The sequence below is a fragment of the Oncorhynchus gorbuscha genome, linkage group LG06 (assembly GCF_021184085.1).
Source record: "Oncorhynchus gorbuscha isolate QuinsamMale2020 ecotype Even-year linkage group LG06, OgorEven_v1.0, whole genome shotgun sequence".
In the NCBI taxonomy this organism is placed as follows: Eukaryota; Metazoa; Chordata; class Actinopteri; order Salmoniformes; family Salmonidae; genus Oncorhynchus; species Oncorhynchus gorbuscha.
Genome location: NC_060178.1, coordinates 81,708,496 through 81,731,284, shown reverse-complemented (window position 1 = coordinate 81,731,284; position 22,789 = coordinate 81,708,496). Strand labels below are relative to the sequence as shown.

Genomic DNA, 22,789 nt, shown 5'->3' with positions numbered 1-22,789 from the left:
TCAACTGGTTAATGTGCTTTTTCTTGAGCCACTCCTTTGTTGCCTTGGCTGTGTGTTTTGGGTCATTGTCATGCTGGAATACCCACCCACTACCTATTTTCAATACCCTGGCTGAAGGAAGGAGGTTTTCACCCAAGATTTGACGGTACATGGCCATGTCCATCGTCCCTTTTGATTCGGTGAAGTTGTCCTGTCCCCTTAGCAGAAAAACACCCCCAAAGCATAATGTTTCCATGTTTGACGGTGGGGATGGTTTCTTGGGGTCAAAGGCAGCATTCCTCCTCCTCCAAACACGGCAAGTTGAGTTGATGCCAAAGAGCTCCATTTTGGTCTCATCTGACCACAACACTTTCACCCAGTTGTCCTCTGAATCATTCAGATGTTCATTGGCAAACTTCAGATGGGCATGTACACATGCTTTCTTGAGCAGGGGGACCTTGCGGTGCTGCAGGATTTCAGTCCTTCAGGACGTAGTCTGTTACCAATTGTTTTCTTGGTGACTATGGTCCCAGCTGCCTTGAGATCATTGACAAGATCCTCCTGTGTAGTTCTGGTCTGATTCCTCACGGTTCTCATGATCATACCAACTCCACGAGGTGAGATTTTGCATGGACCCCAGGACAGGGGAGAGTGACAGTTCTTTTGTGTTTCTCGCACCAACTGTTGTCACCTTCTCACCAAGCTGCTTGGCAATGGTCTTGTAGCCCATTCCAGCCATGTGTAGATCTACAATCTTGTCCCTGACATCCTTGGAGACTTCTTTGGTCTTGGCCATGGTGGAGAGTTTGCAATCTGATTGATTGATTGCTTCTGTGGACAGGTGTCTTTTATACAGGTAAGAAACTGAGATTAGGAGCACTCCATTTAAGAGTGTGCTCCTAATCTCAGCTCGTTACCTGTATGAAAGACACCTGGGAGCCAGAAATCTTTCTGATTGAGAGGGGGTCAAATACTTATTTCCCTCCATTTAAAATGCAAATCAATTTATACAATTTTTGACATGTGTTTTTCTGGATATTTTTGTTGTTATTCGGTCTCTCGCTGTTCAAATAAAGCTACCATTAAAATTAGAGACTGATCATTTCTTTGTCAGTTGGCAAACGTACTAAATCAGCAGGGGATCAAATACTTTTTTCCCTCACGGTACCTGCGTAATTTTGCACCCAACTCAATCAGGTTTTTACAATTTGACCTTGTCCTTAAGCTTGAGTCCATTTGCACACAAAAAAATCATAGCGATGGAAAGACCTGTGTGTTGTCCTTGATAATGCAGACAGAGAAGAGCTTCAACTTCTCAATCATAGCCTCAATTTTGTCCCGCACATTGAATATACTTGCGGAGAGTCCCTGTAATCCTAGATTCAGATCATTCAGGCGAGAAAAAACATCTCCCAGATGCCAGTTGTGTGAGAAACTCGTCATCGTGCAAATGGTCAGACAAGTGAAAATTATGGTCAGTACAAAGAACTTTAAACTAGTCTCTATTCAAAAAAGTGTCAATACTTTGCCCCTTGTTAACCAGTGCACTTTTGTATTTTGTAAAAGCATTACATGGTCGTCTGTCAGACAATCCCTTGGCAGCAAGTGCTTCTCGTGGTTGCTGCAGTGTACCCAAGTGGCGTTGGGAGCAACTGCTTGCACGCTTGTTACCACTCCACTATTTCTCCCTGTCATGGCTTAAGCGCCAGTACAGATAACAACATGAGCAGCAGCTACGTTTGGCTACATACGGACCGTCAGTGGAATTCCTGCAAGACAGTAATGGTTGTGATTGGATGATAATTATTTGACTATGCTACCTGTATTTGACAATGTTATTTCGCTGAACTCTAAATGGTTTCATTTTATTTTTGGCAGTGAAACGAGGCTACTCGGGCGAGACAAAAACCTCACCCAAATGCATAGCCACGTTGGAAAATATAAATGGACAGTGTGTGCTGATCAAGATGTAGCTAACATGTATTTCTTTTCATCCCTCATATAGACATCATGGAAATTCCAGAGAGCATTTCTAACTGTAAAGCTCTCCAAGTAGCAGACTTTAGTGGAAACCCATTAACAAGGTAACTGATCTTTGAATTCATGTCGCCATAAATGTTTAGCAAATGGGAGTGAACAAAACAAACATACCGTAGCAACACAGTAGTGTAGCAGCACTGTAGTAAGTTATATCTAGGAACTTTGCATGACAACTAGAGAAGGAGTCGTTCAAACACAAGCAGAAAACGAGCTATATTGAGAGGAAAATGGAGTACCTTTAAAGGTATTTTCAGACAGGATTTCTTTTTTGCTCGAACTGCTATCCGATGGACCCATTTTAGTGACAATTTCGTTGATGACATTGAAGAACTACAGTATTAAATCTAACAGGTAATTTATACTAATGAATATTGTATGGGACATGTTTTGCTCCAGTTTGCCTGTCAGCTGTCTCATGGTGAGGTCTGGATAGTTTGCATCCTAGTGGAGGCCGTCACAATGCCATATGGTTCAGTTTGGGACTGGCCATGCCCTGGGATGTGCAATTTGCCTACCTAGTAAACAGCCTAGATCTCTCAAACTCAACTCTGAACCTCAAAGCCAGTTCCACTGCATTTTTACATAGTTCCCCAGTGATCAGGGACTCATTTAGACCTGGGACACCAAGTGTGTGCAATGAATTACCAAGTAGAACCTCGTAGGGTAAGCGTTGAGTACCTCTGGCTTAGATGTTCTTGTTAGACAGCTTTACAGCTACTCAGTCGGGGAAGGGAATATGTAGTGCTCTGACCTGCAGATTATATAATATGGTTAAGCGTTGTGCTTTGGATTGTAATGTGGTACGGCATTACAAACCTTTCACACTCCCACACTGACAGAATCATTGTGTGTCTGAGATTGTCTCTGGGTGACCATGTTAGATAGAAGGGAATTGTGTCATGAAGGCTTAAAACTATACAGCGCATTTGAAATATATCTATAATCTAATTGTTATACAGTGCCTTGCGAAAGTATTCGGCCCCCTTGAACTTTGCGACCTTTTGCCACATTTCAGGCTTCAAACATAAAGATATAAAACTGTATTTTTTTGTGAAGAGTCAACAAGTGGGACACAATCATGAAGTGGAACGACATTTATTGGATATTTCAAACTTTTTTAACAAATCAAAAACTGAAAAATTGGGCGTGCAAAATTATTAATATATAATTACAGTTGGATCCATTGATTTTTTTTCCGGAATCTGCCAACATTTATTTCAGCTGCAAAGATCTGTTTTTGATTTTAAATCCTCTTCTTTTTGCAGATTGCCTGAGAGTTTTCCAGAGCTTCAGAATTTAACATGCCTTTCCATCAATGACATTTCGTTGCAGGCTCTTCCCGAAAACATTGGAAAGTAAGTGCTTCTTTCTGGCATTAAAAAAATAAATAATTTGTTTTATAGTCCTGTCATACAGAAACGTGTTTAATGGGTTGGAATTTAGTTCTCACTTATGCGCTTTTGATGTTCACATGGTCTGTGACTTAACATAAAAATAATGAGTAAGAAATTGTATGCTACTGTCGGTCATATTTCTTAGTCACAGGTGGTTATGAAACTGCTTCCTGTTTTTAAGTTCTGAACAATGTAATGACATTGTTGACACTGTGACTACAAATTGTCTGTAACTGACATTTTTGGAAGTTGCTGGCACTCACACCCTCCTTCAATGGATGTGGTTTGGAGCTGTGTGTGTTTCCATGACGATCCATTTTAATAAATACTGCTATGTTACTGTGTAATATCTTTTGGTAGTTTCATGATGATCCAGCGTATAATTTCATGGTGTTATTTGATTTATGGCATAATAACTTACAAGGGTAGTTGTATCAGTAAGTTCTACTTCTTTCCTGTCCCCCTCTATCCCCAGCGACCCTGAAATTTTCTCTGTAATTTCCTCCAGCCTGCCAAGTTTGTTTACATTTCACTTGCAAAAGAATGCCAGCCCTCTCTCCCTTCAAATAACTGAATAATATATCATGCCGTTATCATGCAGTAGACTGTATGTTGACTACAGTCTACAGACAGCAGCTACAGTCATAATCTCTCTTTAGGCTCCTACTAGGATTTATCATCATCAGATGAGGCACTAATATTATACGACGCCTCCAACACTCACCGGCCGTATATCGTTCTATACTCGTTGACAGGCCCCTTTTGTGTTGTGCACAACGCAGCAACATATTTTGAAGGAACACTTGAAAAAATGGAACTAGTGTAAAACTAAATAGGCCTCTGTTTTGATTTGACATGTTTCTGTAAATTAGGGATTACTGTATGTAGCATAACCTTACATGGTTAATGTAAATATGGTGTTTTGCAGAATGATTCAGCTGTGTTTCTCTCTGTGATATGTAGGTCTAGATTATAGACTGAGTAATGTTACTTATTGTGCTCGATTAAAGTCATATTAAAGCTGTGTTGATCTATGAGTTACCATGGTGACCTAGTAAGAGCTCTGTGACAGTTGGTGAAGATGTGAGAAGAGAGACCTACTCGTGCATAAATGCACAGTATTAGGCCAGATATTGATTGTTCATCCATTCACTCACTCGCTCGTCTAGCTGTGGAGGGCTGAAATGCTGTCACCCAAATGGTGTAGGCTTAATGGATTTGTAGGGGAAAAAAATATTTTCTACACCTCTGTTAATCTCTCGTTAATCTCTCATGGACAGACGCACGTAACATAAATGGTATCGTAGTGTCTGTCAACTGACTGTGGGATGCGACTAAGGAGGAACTTAGTTCCGATGTGCAGTTTTTTCATCACTGATCATTTGAACAAATCACAGTTTTGCATCTTTAAAAATTTCGAAGGGGATGGGACATTTGACTCATATACTTGCCTGTAACTTCAGAGGGGAGGGTGGAGCTACCCCTTTACTTTTTCCACGTTACAGCCTTATTCTAAAATTGATTCAACTGTTCTTTCCCCTCATCAATCTACAGACAATACCCCATAATTACAAAGCAAAAACAGTTTTCTTGAAATTACAGGCAAAAAAATAAGAAAAAAATGAAATTACATTTACATACAGTACCAGTCAAAAGGTTGGAGACACCCACTCATTCAAGGGTTTATTTCTATTTTTACTATTTTCTACATTATAGAATAATAGTGAAGACATCAAAACTATGAAATAACACATTTTGAATCATGTAGTAACCAAAAACATGTCAGACAAATCAAAATATATTTTATATATTTGAGATTCTTCAAAGTAGCCACTCTTTGCCTTGATGACCGCTTTGTACACGCTTGGCATTCTCTCAACAAGCTTCATGAGGTAGTCACCTAGAATGCATTTAAATTGACAGGTGTGCCTTGTTAAAAGTGAATTTGTGGAATTTCTTTCCTTTAATGCGTTGGAGCCAATCTGTTGTGTTGTGTTGTGACAAGGCAAGGTATACAGAAGATAGACCTATTTGGTAAAATACCAAGTCCATATTATGCCAAGAACAGCTCAAATAAGCAAAGAGAAATGACAGTCCATCATTACTTTAAGACATGAAGGTCAGTCAATCCAGAACATTTTAAGATCTTTGAAAGTTTTTTCAAGTGCAGTCCCAAAAACCATCAAGCACTCATGAGGACTACACACGAAAGGAAGAACCAGAGTTACACCTGCTGCGGAGGATAAGTTAATTCGAGTTAACTGCACCTCATATTGCAGCCCAAATAAATGCTTCACAGAGTTCAAGTAACAGAGGAGACTGCTTGAATCAGGCCTTCATGGTTTAATTGCTGCAAATAAACCACGACTAAAGGACATCAATAAGAAAAAGAGACTTGCTTGGGCCAAGAAACACAAGCAATGGACATTAGACCGGTGGAAATCTGTCCTTTGGTCTGATGAGGCCAAATTTGAGATTTTTGGTTCCAACCTCCATGTCTTTGTGAGACGCAGAGTAGGTGAATGGATGATCTCCGCGTTTGTGGCTGTCACCGTGAAGCAAGGAGGAGGAGGTGTGGGGGGCTTTGCTTGTGACACTCAGTGATATATTTAGAATTCAAGGCACAGTTAACCAGCATGGGTACCACAGCATTCTGCAGTGATATGCCATCCCATCTGGTTTGAGCTTAGTGGGCCTATCATTTGTTTTTCAACAGGACAATGGCCCAACACCTCCAGGCTGTGTAAGGGTTATTTGACTAAGAAGGAGAGTGATGGAGTGCTGCATCAGATGACATGGCTTCCACAATCACCCGACCTCAACCCAATTAAGATGGTTTGGGATGAGTTGGACTGCAGAGTCAAGGAAAAGCAGCCAACAAATGTCCAGCATATGTGGGAACTCCTTCAAGACTGTTGGAAAAGCCTTCCAGGTGATGCTGGTTGAGAGAATACCAAGAGTGTGCAAAGCTGTCATTAAGGCAAATGCTGACTACTAAATGCTGACTAGAATCTCAAATATATAAGATATATTTTGATTTGTTAAACACTTTTTTGGTTACTACATGATTCCATATGTGTTATTTCATAGTTTTGATATCTTCACTATTATTATACAATTTAGAAAATAGTAAAAACATTAATAAAAAACCTTGAATGAGTAGGTGTGTCCAAACTTTTGACTGGTACTGTGTACATGTTTACTTTTTGCCATTTGATTCGCAATAACCCATGATTGATTTTAGGCTTTAATTTTCCAGTCCACAATATTTTTTATATTTCTCTGCTCCTTGTTTAACTAATGCAGTTAGGCCTATATTTCACCACTGATGTCCAAGCCATATCTTCTGAGACTGGAAGCAAATATTTGCCTAGTTAAATAAAGGTTAAATAAAATAAAAAATATATACCTTGGCAAGAAATGTCTAGATTGTGCATAATAATTGATTCTCATCAGAGCTTCATAGCTCCGCTGCTGCGATTACTAATTACAACTATTTTCCTTTCTTTTGGCAACAAAGATTACCTCCAAGCCATTTTGTGCTTCTAAAAGCCTCAATTCTTGGAATTCATCGACTCTGCCCTAGATGGCTTCAATCAGTAATCCTCATGAAAAGGATTACTGTATTTTCTGTTGTTTGTGATCATTTGGGGACAATAACAAACACCAAATGGCCCTCCCTCTTTTGCCTCTCTCCACAGCCTCTCCAACTTGGTATCACTGGAACTCAGAGAGAATCTGCTGACATATTTACCAGAGTAAGTACTTACCCTGGATAGATACTGCATGTTTCAGGGCAAAAAATTAATTGGAGGCAGAAGACAATTAGGCTTGCTTTATTAGTCCATGCGAGATGGAAATTGTTATTTCACTCTGCTCCCAACCCCCCAGACATCAGTGTTCCACAAAGTGTAAGAAGTCTGTGTGGCTACATTACATGCATGTAACAAATTTGGTAGACCACAGATGAAGCTTTATGTGTTTCACATGACGTGTGTGTAGACTTTAGAGGTGATATAGAATGCAGTGTACCCTCTAAAGAGTTGTTGGTCTATATTCAGCCAATGCGCGACTATTATGTTGGCACAACAACAGCCTCCCTACGTGGCCAATACATTTTCACTCGCACATGGTTCAAATTAAACAACAGTGAAACAGACTGAAAATGAGAAGCAGATACAATATAAATCCGTCACTGTATGATGATTATTTAAAAAATCTCAAAGCCTATATGTCATCTTTCAAAACAACTATATAACCCCTCTTGTGCATTCCACAGGTCACTATCACTACTTCACAGACTTGAAGAACTTGACCTAGGGAACAATGAACTTTACAATTTGGTGAGTTTCTGACTTTACGAATCTCGGTAAAATGTTGATTTCTTGGAATAGCATTCACACAGAAGAAAACAATTTGCATAGCTAAGCATGTGTAGAATGGGCAGCCCTCAAATCTCACTCAACACTTTTCTTGTTATGTGAAACATAATTTGGTGTACTGATAGAAATTCCTCCCTCTTATCATCCTGAAGGGGTAGTGTGACAGGGACGTTGAGTTTTTAAGTTATAGTCTGTTACATCATAATGTCAGGTTTGATGTTTATAAAAAGGTAACTGAGACGGAGGCACACTCCCTGAGAGAGTGACTGAAACCAGACAGGGCTAGGGAATGACAGTTTACACAGGGTTGAAATGATTCCAGTCTTGTTTACATTTGCCTCAGTCGTGTATAATTGTCTCTATTTCTCTCACACTTTTTTTCTCGGTCTCTGTCTCTCTCTCACTCCCTTTTCTCGGTGTATTTCTCTCTCTCTGTGTCTGTCTCTCTCTTTTGCCTCCATTCCTTCCTCCCACACAGCCAGAAACAATAGGATGTCTTGTCAGCTTAAAGGACTTGTGGCTGGATGGAAACCAGTTGGCTGAAATACCTGCAGTAAGATTTTTCTGAGATATTTAGACTAATAATTGTCATTTTTTAAGTGCCTTGATATTATGGGTCTACCGAGTGGCGCAGCGGTCTAAGGCACTGTATCTCAGTGCAAGCGGTGTCACTACAGTCCCTGGTTCGAATCCAGGCTTTATCACATCCGGCTGTGATTGGGAGTCCCATAGGAGTGCAGCAATTGGCCCAGCGTCATCCGGGTGTGGCTGGTGTAGGCCGCTCTTAGGGCTGCAATCCCATTAACGGGATCGATATGACAACAGCCAGTGAAAGTGCAGGGCTCCAAATTCAAAACAACAGAAATCTCATAATTAAAATTCCTCAAACATACATGTGTCTTACACCGTTTTAAAGATAATCTTGTTGTTAAACCCACCACAGTGTCCGATTTTCAAATAGGTTTTACAGCGAAAGCATCACAAACGATTATGTTAGGTCACCACCAAGCCAAAGATAGGAGTCACAAAAAGCAGAAATAGAGATAAAATTCATCACTAACCTTTGATGATCTTCATCAGGTGACACTCATAGGACTTCATGTTACACAATATATGTATGTTTTGTTTGATAAAGTTCATATTTATTTAAAAAAAATCTGAGTTTACATAGGCGTGTTACGTTCAGTAGTTCCAAAAACATCCAGTGATTTTGCATAGCCACATCAATTTGACAGATATACTTATCATAAAGTTGATGAAAATACAAGTGTTAGACATGGAATTATAGATAATGCTCTCCTTAATGCAACCGCTGTGTCAGATTTCAAAAAAGCTTTACGGAAAAAGCAAACCATGCAATAATCTGAGAACGGCGCTCAGAAAAAAATACAATTCTACGCCATGTTGGAAATAACATTATAAATATTCCCTTACTATTGATGATCTTCATCAGAGTGCACTCCCAGGAATCCTAGATCCACAATACATTTTTAATTTGTTCGATAATGTCCATTATTTATGTCCAAGTAGCTACTTTTGTTAGAGCGTTTTGTACACAAATCCAAATGCTCGTGCAGGTCCAGCCGAACGTCGGACGAAAAGTTCAAAAAGTTATATTACAGGTCGTAGAAACATTTCAGACTAAGTATAGAATAAATTTTTAGGATGTTTTTATCATAAATCTTCAATAATGTTCCAACCAGAGAATTCCATTGTCTGTAGAAAAGCCATGGAACGCAGTTCGATCTCATGTGAAATGTGCATGACCAGGACCTGGCTCTCTGCCAGACCACTGACTCAAAGAGCTCCCATCCGGCCCCACATCACAGTAGAAGCCTCATTCAAGTTTCTAGAGATGGTTGACATCTAGTGGAACCCCTAGGAAGTGCAACTTGAACCATATCCCACTGTGTATTCGATAGGGCTGAGTTCAAAAACTACAATCCTCAGATTTCCCACTTCCTGTTTGGATTTTTTCTCAGGTTTTTTCCTGCCATATGAGTTCTGTTATACTCACAGTTTTAGAAACTTCAGAGTGTTTTCTATCCAAATGTACTAATATGCATATATTAGCATCTGGGACTGAGGAGCAGGCCGTTTACTCTGGGCACCTTTCATCCAAGCTACTCAATACTGCCCCTGCAGCCATAAGAAGTTAACTGACTTGCCTAGTTAAATAAAGGTAAAATAAATATAAAATTACAGTTGAACTTGTATAATATGGTTTGATTCCCCAAAAAGTGAAAGGCTAACACCTATTTTTTTGGGCTAAATTAATATTGTGACTTCTGTTGATATAATGCAATCACGAGATGCACCATTATCGTTAGTCACTAACACAGACTGTGAAATGTATTTACAATTGAAGTGTGTTCAACCCGTAGGAGATGGGCAGCATGAAAAGCCTCCTGTGTCTAGATGTATCAGAGAACAAGCTGGAGCACCTTCCAGAGGAGATGGGTGGCCTGGTCTCCCTTACTGACCTGCTGGTGTCCCAGAACCTCATCAATGCTCTGCCAGAGGGCATAGGTCAGCACGCTGCTGCACTGTACACGACAATTGTGTGTGTGTGTGTGTGTGTGTGTGTGTGTGTGTGTGTGTGTGTGTGTGTGTGTGTGTGTGTGTGTGTGTGATTTTACTATCCTTGTGGGGATCAGAAGTCAGAAATTCGGACAAGTGGGGACATTTTGCTGCTCCCCACAAGGAAAAAGGCTTGGTTAATGGGTTGGGGTTGAAGTTCGGTTAGGTCAAGGTTGGGGAAAATATAATTTTAAATGGGAATCAATTGTTTTGGTCCCCACATGGTTAGTAAAATAAACGTGTGTGTGCATTTGTGTCCACTCATGCGTTTGTATGCATGTGTGTTTGTGTACATGTTTGTTATTGGTCACTTGTTTCACCATGTCATGCATTGGACCATGCTGAAACTGATTAGGTCAAAGATGGGATCAACATCAATGTAAACTGAGCATAAACCGGAAGTTAATCTGAACAGATTAAACCATGTTTAGTACTTTTACCAAAAGAGATTGTGAATCACATAATAAGATAGTCCACATTTGGTAACTGAACTGATTTAATAACACAGGTGATGTATCCCTTAAGGCACAATATAACTTTGGATGAATGGAAAATTAAATGTGACAGTCATTAAATCCATATAAAATGATTTGATGTTTTATTGATCTGTCGTTTCATTAGCCATAGGCTCTAGTGTTGGTTGCAAATCAACTAACTTGTTTTACGAATTATATTGATTGCCATGCTATCCTCACTACTCTCATATGTCTATTTTTTTTTTTTGCTCTGCAGGAAAACTAAGGCGACTGTCGATATTGAAAGCAGACCAGAATCGGCTTGCCCAGCTACCAGAGAGCATTGGCAACTGTGAGAGTCTCACTGAACTTGTGCTCACTGAGAATCGGCTACAGGTGAGTTTGTGGTTGCGCTATACTTCCTCATATATACATATCAAACCTGCCCTCATAATAATAAGTAAGACCCAATTACTTTTCTTTTATGTAATTGAGATCACAAGACACATGGCTGACTTTTTCAGCCCACGACAAACACTTTAATTTGATATAACTCTACTCTAATGGCTGCCCTCTTTGGTCCTTTGAAAGACCTTGTGACTTAGTGTAGCATAACAAATTGTATTTTTACTTCTGAAGGGATGTATTCTCTTATTGTGTAACCTTTGACCTCCATTATGCCCTTAATCTTCACTTACTAATAGGCTAAAAACATCTAAGTGTGCGCCAGGAACTTATCCTCTTTACCACTAGCCAATCAGATATGTTTATGTCATCCTCACAGTGGGACTGTGCAGGTAATCCCCATGCTCAGGCCACTGGCCGGTCTACTGTCACTGCTACACCTATTACTGTATGTGGAAACTGTAGATGTTTAATGTATTATTTCTTAATTGTTGTTTCTCTCTTTAGAGTTTGCCAAGAAGTATTGGTAAACTAAAGAGACTTTCCAACTTCAACTGTGATAGGAACCGACTAGCGTCCTTGCCAAAAGAGGTATGCTATAGTCTTTCAACATGTAATCACTTGAAGCAAATGTGAAACTTGTTGATGAATCGTAGGTCCTTCATGCTTCACAGGAAACCACATTCCATAGTCTAGTGCAGTTATTCCCAACCTGGGGTACGGGTATGCGCAATGCCATCGGAGGTACGCCAATACAAATGTGGTTCACATACAAAATAACTTTTTTAATATTTTAAATTTTAAAAATAAAATTATCTTCACATTTTCATACAGTCCATATATATATTTTCCCACGGGGCTGTACATTTGGGTGAGTTTTTCTCTCTTGCCTGAGTAGCCTCGTTTCACTGCCTAAAATTAAACCATCTAGTGTTCAGAGAAATAACAACAATGTCAAATAGAGGTAGCCTTGTCAAATAATTAACACCCAATCACACCAACCGTTACTCTCTCGCGGGAATTCCACTAATGGTCCGTGTGTAGCCAAACGTAGCTGCTGCTCATTCCGTTGGCTTGAAAACTGATAAATGGTTAAAAACAAGTAAGGCCTTGTCCATACCAGCAGTACTACACCTGCACCTGTTGACGACACGCGTTGTGCTGCTTCCACAAGCACATCCAATGCTAGCATCAGTAATTCTACATTTGTTGTTAGCCCAGCTAGCAAGGACACTGACAATTGTGAATCTGATGCAGCCAAAGAGCTACTGCCCCCTTACCCGGGAAAGCACCGAACAACAGACAAGGACATTGGACCATCAAATAGGCGCAAATAGGATGAGAACTACATTGATTTGGGGTTCACTTAGATTGGGAGTAGTGCCATTCCTCAGCCACAGTGTGTTATGTGAAAAGTACTATCTCACAACTCGATGAAACCTTCACTCATTTAGAAACAAAAAAATGTCAATTAGAAAAATAAGCCACAGTTTTTTGTGCGAGAATTAAGACGACTTTCAAGTAGTCAGACGTATATAAAAGCAACAGATAACATTAATAAGAAGGGGCTAGAAGTGTCTTACATGGTGAGCTGCTGAGTGCCAAGGACAGGCAAGCCCCATACTGATGTGGAGGACTTCATTCTTCCTGCTGCCCCGGATATGGCTGAGACAATGCTGGGGGAAAAGGCAAAAAAAATATACAGACAATACTTTCATCAAACAACACTGTTTCACGACACATCAGTGACATGACAGGAGATGTTTTGAATCAATTATTTCTTCGCATACAAGGCCAGTGAATTCTATGCGTTACAGCTGGATGAGTCAACAGATGTGGCGGGCCTGGCACAGCTCCTGGTATATGTTTGTTATGTTTATGGGGGTCAATTAAGGAAGACATCCTCTTCTGGAAACCAGGACAACAGGAGACGATTTTTTTAAAGTATTGGACAGCTTTGTGACATCAAATGGACTTTGGTGGTCAAGATGTGTTGGTATCTGTACTGATGGCGCAAAAGCCATGCCAGGGAGACATAGGGGAGTGGTAACGCGCGTGCAAGCAGTTGCTCCCGACGCCACTTGAGTACACTGCAGCATCCACTGAGAGGCTCTTGCTGCCAAGGGAATGCCTGACAGCTTGAAAGACATTTTGAACACTACAGTGGATAACTTTGTTAACTTTGTTAAAGCAAGGCCCCTGAACTCTCGTGTATTTTCTGCACTATGCAATGATATGGGCAGCGACCATGTAACGCTTTCACAACATACAGAAGTGCGTTGGTTATCAATTTTATTGAGAGACTATTTTAAAGTTCTTTACTCACCACAAGTTTCACTTGTCTGACCGCTTGCCTGATGATGAGATTCTCACATGACTGGCCTATCTGGGTGAAGTTTTTCTCACCTGAATGATCTGAATCTAGGATTACAGGGACTCTCCACAATTATATTCAATGTGCGGGACAACATTGAGGCTATGATTAAGAAGTTGGAGCTCTTCTCTCTCTGCATTAACAAGGACAACACACAGGTCTTTCCATCACTGTATGATTTGGTGTGCAAATGAACTCAAGCTTACGGACAATGTCAAATGTGATTTAGCGAAGCACCTGAGTGAGTTGGGTGCGCAATTACGCAGGTACTTTCCAGAAACGGATGACCCAAACAACTGGATTCGTTATCCCTTTCATGTCCTGCCTCCAGTCCACTTACCGATATCTGAACAAGAGAGCCTCATCAAAATTGCAACAAGCGGTTCTGTGAAAATTTGAATTTAATCAGAAGCCACTGGCAGATTTCTGGATTGGGCTGCGCTCAGAATATCTTTCCTTGGCAAATCGCGCTATTCAGACACTGATGCCCTTTGTAACCACGCACCTATGTGAGACTGGATTCTTGACCCTCACTAGCATGAACACTAAATACAGACATAGACTGTGTGTGGAAAATGATTTAAGACTGAGACTCTCTCTAATACAACCCAACATTGCAGAGTTATGAGCATCCTTTCAAGCACACCCTTCTCATTAACCTAGGATGAATTATTCACATTTTTCGATGAACAATTAAGGTTTTATATGTAAGATAGTTAAATAAAGAGCAAAATTATTGATTATTATTTGTACCATGGTCCTATAAGAGCTCTTTGTCACTTCCCAAGAGCCAGGTTGTGACAAACTCACACTCATTCTTATGTTTAATAAATATATCGTATAGTTAGGGTGTGTGTGGGGCAGGCTTACAATGATGGCAAAAAACAACATTTGAGAGTGCACTGACCCTGGTGCTAGAGGGGGGTACGCAGCTGGAGGTTGAATGTTTGAAGGGGTGCGGGACTATAAAATGTTTGGGAACCACTGGTCAAGTGTATTTGTGCCAAGCTTTTATCATCTTAGCTATATTTTTTTATGTTGTCAGGACATGAGGCTGCTTCCTTCTTTCTGGGATACAAGCACTTTTCCTTCTTTTTTGTCAGTTTTCTTCCATCTCCCGTTGTGATCTTACCGTATCGATCACGTTTTGTGATGCAGCAGTGAAGTAGTTCCACTGGACATTGTGATTTACAACCCCGTTCTTGTATTATCTGAATGAGTGGGGACTGGATCCAAAGCAATGTCTTCCCTTGGTGCGGTGAGCCACTTCTTCTGTGGGTGCTCTAGAATCAATGTGTGAGTGAAGTTGCTTATTTTTATGTAATGCTATGTTAACCATTTTACTCCAATACTGTAAGCAAAATGCTTGTGCATGCTAGGTCTGAACATGCTCAGAAAAAGCTAACATAAACCTTGATTGCATCTCATTTTGCCTTCATGATTTACCCTGCTGCTCGGACAAATGGATGTAAAATCATAGAAGCCTCAGTCCCTGAGTCAGTGGAATCTGGTTAGTGCATCCCCCAGTGATCACTGTATGATTTGCATGCAGAGCTTTGCTGGACTAAACCTGACCCCCTCTGATTTTAATGGGTATTGTAAAAAGGCTAATCCTTACACCTGCTAACCAGCAAATCTGGTCTCTGTGAGCTGAATCCCATTCAGTGGAAGCGTATGCTACAGTGGTACTATACAGGCAAAGGTCGATTTGTCATATCGACCTGACCTGGAGCACTCTCACAGGCACAAAATCCATCTCCCACTGTGACTGTCTTCACCCTAGACATGGCTGTGTGACTCTTCATTGTGTGTGTGACTTTACTGTCTGTTTGTACTTTAGCATGATTTCAACTCTCCGGCTTCAGCTCTCCGGCTGTTGGCATGCTCTCTTTTGTTTCCAGGGGATTCAAGCACAGACAAACAAGCGCACACACACTGACTGCAGTTCTCTGGTGTATTCAGCACTTTTTTATTGTCCCAGAATGCCTGCTTCGTGTGCGTGTGAGAGATACGGTTGTTCATTCTAGCCTCTTGTCTATTAAAGCGAAGGCAAGCTCCCTCTGGTTAAAGTTTAATCTGAAAGAGCCCTTTAGTAGTTATACAATGTCCCTGTGTCTCAGTGTGAGTCCACAGAAATTTGCACAGATAATGTCATTGTTTTATTATCTCTAACCATTAACATTTCTAACAGTAACAATAGTACTAGACAACTACTTGTTTACAGGTGTCGGGATGTAGCTATGTTCTTTTTAATTAATAGTCATGACTGATAATTGGCTACAAGTTTCAAAACCTGATCTTGTTGTGATTTTAAATCCATACATTCAAGGTAAGATATCTGCTGGACCTTGGCATATTTCCATTTTAATTTAACAGTTGCATATTAATTTAGTAATGACCCCACCCCCCCCAAATAAAAAGGTCTGCAATTTGTTCATATTTCCAATGCACAATTCTAATGAATTTCATAGACAAAGTACCCGGTATTGACGTTGTTTAAGCGTGGGCCCATGCATGTAGTACTTTGTTAATTCTACTTCTGAGGTAATGACTAGACTTTGAGTAGAACCTGTGTGTTGCCTACTAACTGTAACTCCTGCTGATATTTGGACTTCTCTTCGAGGCACCTCTTTAAATCAATCTTTAGTACTCCAGTGAGAGCATCAGCTTAGCCAGATCCTTTTAACATGATGAGACTCCATTACTGTATTTGGTCCAAGTTCAGGTCTGTCTGGCCGCTGGCTGATAGTAGATTACAGTCTGACTACAGCACTTTAGCTGGCCCATCCGGTCCCTACTTCAACACACTACTAATTGCAGCTAATTTTAGCTCCTACTTTGCCAAACTCCATAGCCCAATTCCATCAAGATGCCCAATTCTGTGGCAAAGCACCCAAATGCTCTTAATGGTTTACCTATCTATGCCCATTATGCCAAATAGATTTTAGCATTTTTTTAATACATTTTTATAAACAAATTAATGTTCTGTGATTTAGAAAATGCTAAGGTATAAAGGTAATAATTGTTATTATATTTTTTTACATGAACTGTTCTTACCAAAGCCTACTGCTCAAGATGTCTGTGTGCCTCAAAGAACACCTTCTCTGTTCGTATATGGAATTTTGTGGGTGTGTGATGATAAATTAAAACAGTGTCTTTTAGAGTTTTAAATTGTCTTATTTGTATGCCTTTCTTTCCTAATCCAGATTGGAGGCTGCAGTAGCCTGAATGTCTTCTGTGTTCGAGGGAACAGGCTGACAAGAATTCCTTCTGAGATCTCTCAGGCCACAGAACTGCATGTGTTTGATGTGTCTGGAAATAGGTAGGCTACATATAAATTAAATTCAATGTATATTTATTAGTCTATGATCGTATTCACATTACATTATATACACAACTGGGCAAAGTTTTAGAACGTCTACTCATTCAAGGGTTTTTCTTTATATTTTTTTTACTATTTTCTACATCGTAGAATAATAGTGAAGACCTCAAACTTATGATATAACACATGGAATCATGTAGTAACCAAAAAAGTGTTAAACAAATCAAAATATTTATTTTATTTTAGATTCTTCAAATAGCCACCCTGTGCCTTGATGACAGCTTTGCATACATACAATTGGTATTCTCTCAACCAGCTTCACCTGGAATGCTTTTCCAACAGTTTTTGTTGGAAAATATTTCCCACATATGCTGAGCACTTGTGGGCTGCTTTTCCTTCACTCCAACTCATCCCAAACCATCTCAATTGGGTTGAGGTTGGGTGATTATGAAGGCCAGGTTATCTGATGCAGCATCATCACTCTCCTTCTTGGTAAAATAGCCCTTACACCGCCTGGAGGTGTTGGGTCATTGTCCTGTTTAAAAACTAATGATAACTAGTCCAACTAAGCCCAAATCAGATGGGATGGCGTATCGCTGCAGAATGCTGTTGTAGCCATGCTGGTTAAGTGTGCCTTGAATTCTAAATAAATTACAAGCAGTGTCACCAGCGAAGCACCCCCACCATAACACCACCTCCTTCATGCTTCATGGTGGCAAATACACATGCGGAGATTATCGATTCACCCACACCATGGCTCACGAAGACACGTCGGTTTGAACCAAAAATAGGAGCGAGGGGAACAACCACTCCAAGTCTCAGAGCGAGTGACATTTGAAATGCTATTAGCGCGCACCCCGCTAACTAAGCTAGCCATTTCACATCGGTTACACCAGCCTAATCTCGGGAGTTGATAGGCTTGAAGTCTTAAACAGCGCAATGCTTGACGCACAATGAAGAGCTGCTGGCAAAACGCAAGAAAGGTTTGTTTGAATGAATGCTTTTGAGCCTACTGCTGCCTACCACCGCTCAGTCAGGCTGCTCTATGAAATCATAGACTTAGTTATAACATAATAACACACAGAAATACGAGCCTTAGGTCATTAATATGGTCGAATCCGTAGACTATCATCTCGAAAACAAGACGTTTATTCTTTCAGTGAAATACGTAACCGTTCCGTATTTTATCCAATGGCTGGGATCCATTAGTCTAAATATTCCTGTTACATTGCACAACCTTCAATGGTATGTCATAATTATGTAAGATTCTGGCAAATTAGGCGGCCCAAACTGTTGCATATACACTGACTCGCCGTGCAATGAACACAAGAGAAGCGACACAATTTCACCTGGTTAATATTGCCTGCTAACCTGGATTTCTTTTAGCTAAATATGCAGGTTTAAAAATATGTACTTCAGTGTATTGATTTTAAGAAAGGCATTGATGTTTATGGTTAGGTACACATTGGAGCAACGATACGCACCACATCGATTAAATGCAACGCAGGACACGCTAGATAAACTAGTAATATCATTAACCATGTGTAGTTAACTAGTGATTATGATTGATTGATTGTTTTTTAGAAGATAAGTTTAATGCTAGTTAGCAACTTACCTTGGCTTACTACGTTTGCGTAACAGGCAGTCTCCTCGTGGAGTGCAATGAGAGGCAGGTGGTTAGAGCGTTGGACAAGTTAACGGAAAGGTTGCAAGATTGAATCCCCTGAGCTGACAAGGCCGAAAATGTGTTGTTCTGCCCCTGAATGGGGCAGTTAACCCACTGTTCCTAGGTCGTCATTGAAAATAAGAATGTGTTCTTAACTGACTTGCCTAGTTAAACAAATATTAAATAAAAAAACAAATTGGCCAAATCGGTGTCCAAAAATACAGATTTCCGATTGTTATGAAAACTTGAAATCAGCCTTAATTAATCGGCCATTTGATTAATCGGTCGACCTCTAGTTGGTAACTTTATTGATCTTTTACTCTGCAGCTGGGTCTTCCATTCCTGTGGCGGTCCTCATTAGAGCCAGTTTCATGATAGCACTTGATGGTTTTTGTGACTGCACTTGAAGAAATTTTCAAAGTTCTTGAAATGTTCCGTATTGACTGACCTTCATGTCTTAAAGTAATGATGGACTGTCGTTTCTCTTTGGTTATTTGAGCTGCTCTTGCCAAAATATGGACTTGGTCTTTTACCAAATAGGGCAATCTTCTGTATATTCCCCTACCTTGTCACATCTCAACTGATTGACTCAAATGAACTTTTATTTAACATTTATTTCACTAGGCAAGTCAGTTAAGAACAAATTATTTTTTACAATGACGGCCCATCAGTGCCTCTTAACAAGGCACACCTGTTAATTGAAATGCATTCCAGGTGACTATCTCATGAAGCTGGTTGAGAGAATGCCAAGTTGACAGCTTTGCACACACAAGTCCTAGGGTTGCTATTTGGAGAATAGCCACTTTTTTTGGGTACTACATGATTCCATATATGTTATTTCATAGTTTTGATGTCTTTACTATTATTCTACGATGTAGAAAATAGTAAAAATAGAAATAAACCCAGGGGTTTTTCTCCAAAGAAAAACCCCTGAACGAGTTCTAAAACTTTTGACCTGTAGTGTATATTATTATACTCCAGTCCCAGTAATGCTTTTAGATGTAGCAAAGTAAGTCATAATATTTGACACCAATGTAGACTCTGAGCTATCCACAAATCAATAAGGGTCACTAAATATTCTCCGCAGTCTTTCAATAACACATTATCATCTCTCTCCAGACTACTCCACCTACCCATATCTCTGACCATGCTGCGACTCAAGGCCCTGTGGCTGTCAGAGAACCAGTCTCAGCCTCTACTCACCTTCCAGAATGACATGGATCCAGAGTCGGGGGAAAAAGTGCTCACCTGTGTTCTCCTGCCCCAGCAGCCTTTAGAACCTGACAGTAAAGGTAAGGTCTTGTCATGTACTACCAACTCTGTGGTCTTGTGGATAGAGTATCCGCCCTGATATTGGGAGTTCGATACCCGGCCGAGTAATTTTTATTTAACCTTTTTATTTAACTAGACAAGTCCGTTAAGAACAAATTCTTATTTTGCAATGACGGCCTACCCCGGCCAAACCCTCCTAACCCGGACGACGCTGGGACAGTTGTACTCCGCCCTATGGGACTCCCGATCACGGCGGGTTGGGATACAGCCTGGGATCGAACCAGGTTTTGCAGTGATGCCCCTAGCACTGAGATTCAGACCGCTGCGCCACTCGGGAGCCTAAAGACTGTAAAAATGTGACCTGATGCGTCTCTGCTTGGCACTCTGCATTAAAGGGAAGATTTGTTTTATCCTTCCAATATGACATATCACTTTACATTTGTATTTCGGGAGAAATGTATATTTGATATAATTTGTATTTATTTATTTCACCTTTATTTAACAAGGTAGGCTAGTTGAGAACAAGTTCTTATTTGCAACTGAGACCTGGCCAAGATAAAGCAAAGCAGTTCGACACATACAACAACACAGAGTTACACATGGAATGAACACAACATGCAGTCTATAATACAGTAGAAAAAAACATAAAACAAAGTCTATATACAGTGAGTGCAAATAAGGTTAAATAAGGGAGTTAAGGCAATAAATAGGCCATGGTGGTGAAGTAATTACAATATGGCAATTAAACACTGGAATGGTAGATGTGCAAAAGATGGATGTGCAAGTAGAGATACTGTGGTGCAAAAGGAACAAAATAAATAAATACAGTATGGGAATGAGGTAGATAGATGGGCTGTATACAGATGGGCTATGAACAGGTGCAGTGATCTGTGAGATACTCTGACAGATGGTTCTTAAAGTTAGTGAGGGAGATGGGAATCTCAACTTCAGTGATTTTAGCAGTTTGTTACAGTCAGTGGCAGCAGAGTACTGGAAGGAAAGGTGACCAAAGGAGGAATTGGCTTTGGAGGTGACCAGTGAGATATACCTGCTGGAGCGTGTGCTACAAGTGGGTGCTGCTATGGTGACCAGCGAGCTGAGATAGGGTGGGGCTTTACCTAGCAGAGACTTGTAGATAACCTGTAGCCAGTGGGTTTGGCGACGAGTATGAAGCGAGGGCCAGCCAACGAGAGCGTACAGGTTGTAGTGGTGGGTAGTATATGGGGCTTTGGTGACAAAACGGTTGCACTGTGATAGACTACATCCAGTTTGCTGAGTAGAGTGTTGGAGGCTATTTTATAGATGACATTGCCGAAGTCAAGGATCGGTAGAATGGTCAGTTTTACGAGGGTATGTTTGGCAGCATGAGTGAAGGAAGCTTTGTTGCGAAATAGGAAGCGAATTCTAGATTTAATTTTTGATTGGAGATGCTTAATGTGAGTCTGGAAGGAGAGTTTAGTCTAATGTAAAGTGGAGCACTAGACGAGCAGGAGTGAAGCCACTGTCCACATAAGACGGTAAAGACCCACATATCGAGTCCTCGTTATTTTTGCAAAGAAAAATTGGCACTCTGAATAAAGCCAATTTATCATTTGACCATATCCTGGGATTTGTTTTATTTTTATTTGTCAGCTAAAAAAAGTTGCACTTATACTGTGCGCAGGCTTTTAGCATAGCCCCTTTTACACTTCTGCTTGCTTACCCCTACTAGCTAACCACTAGCAGCCTTGAAAAGCATCACTTATTAGCAGTTCAGTTTCTTTACATAGTAGACATTGAACGTCTATAACCAAACTGGCAAAAACTCTGTTGTTGGCCGATGGTAGCTATAGCTAGCCACCTGCTAGCCTGAAGGCTAACATTGCTAATGTTGCTAGCAGCAGTAACAGTAAATCCAGGTATACTGGTTAACACACATTCGCTACCATGATATCCTGCAAGTTATATCTTGCCTAGCTAAATAAAGGTCAAAAAAATATTAACTCAGCCCCAGCAAGTAGTTCAGCAAAAATAAAGACATACCCTATATATCCAATAGTACCCCTTCAAACCACACCCGTTGCTGACAGGTGTATAAAATTGACAGGTGTATAAAAACATTGGCAGTCGAATGGCCTTACTGAAGAGCTCAGTGACTTTCAACGTGGCACCGTCATAGGATGCCACCTTTCCAACAAGTCCGTTTTTCCACATTTCTGACCTGCTGGAGCTGCCCCAGACAACTGTTAGTCAAGTTATTTTCAAGTGGAAACATCTAGGAGCAACGAAAGCTCAGCCGCGAAGTGGTAGGCCACACAAGCTCACAGAACGGAACCGCCGAGTGCTGAAGCTCGTAGCACATAAAAATCGTCTGTCCTCGTTTGCAACCCTCGCTACAAAGTTCCAAACTGCCTCTGGAAGCAACGTCAGCACAATAACTCTGTCTGGAGATTTATGAAATGGGTTTCCATGGCCAAGCAGCTACACGTAAGCCTAAGATCACCATGCGCAATACCAAGCGTCGGATGGAGTGGTGTAATTCTCGCCGCTATTGGACTCTGGTGCAGTGGAAATGCGTTTTCTGGAGTGATGAATCATGCTTCACCATCTGGCAGTCCGACGGACGAATCTGAGTTTGGTGGATGCCAGGAGAACTCTAGAACTCTCATAGTGCCAACTGTAAAGTTGTAATGGCCTTGGTTTTTTTTCATGGTTTGGGCTTTCTTCCAGTGACGGGAAATCTTAACACTACAGCATACAATGACATTCTAGGCAGTTCTGTGCTTCCAACTTTGTGGCAAAAGTTTGAGGAAGGCCCTTTCCTGTTTCAGCATGACAATGCCCCCGTGCGTGAAACTCTGTTGTTTTTGTCACACTGCTTTGCTTTATCTTGGCCAGGTCACCAGCATGGTTACCACAGCATTCTGCAGCAATACGCCAT

The 22,789-nt window shown here is 40.6% G+C and overlaps 1 protein-coding gene across 3 annotated transcripts in view; it reads left to right on the top strand.

Moving 5' to 3' along the window:
- LOC124038405 (leucine-rich repeat-containing protein 1-like) overlaps positions 1-22,789 on the top strand; it is a 72,959-nt gene that overhangs the window by 33,299 nt on the left and 16,871 nt on the right. For all 3 annotated transcript variants that reach the window (XM_046354254.1, XM_046354256.1, XM_046354255.1), the window contains exons 3-12: positions 1,985-2,063; positions 3,285-3,374; positions 7,115-7,171; positions 7,693-7,756; positions 8,274-8,348; positions 10,180-10,324; positions 11,108-11,226; positions 11,743-11,826; positions 16,816-16,931; positions 19,717-19,889. In XM_046354254.1, the coding sequence (XP_046210210.1) occupies positions 1,985-2,063; positions 3,285-3,374; positions 7,115-7,171; positions 7,693-7,756; positions 8,274-8,348; positions 10,180-10,324; positions 11,108-11,226; positions 11,743-11,826; positions 16,816-16,931; positions 19,717-19,889 (1,002 nt within the window). The remainder of the gene's footprint in view (positions 1-1,984; positions 2,064-3,284; positions 3,375-7,114; positions 7,172-7,692; positions 7,757-8,273; positions 8,349-10,179; positions 10,325-11,107; positions 11,227-11,742; positions 11,827-16,815; positions 16,932-19,716; positions 19,890-22,789) is intronic.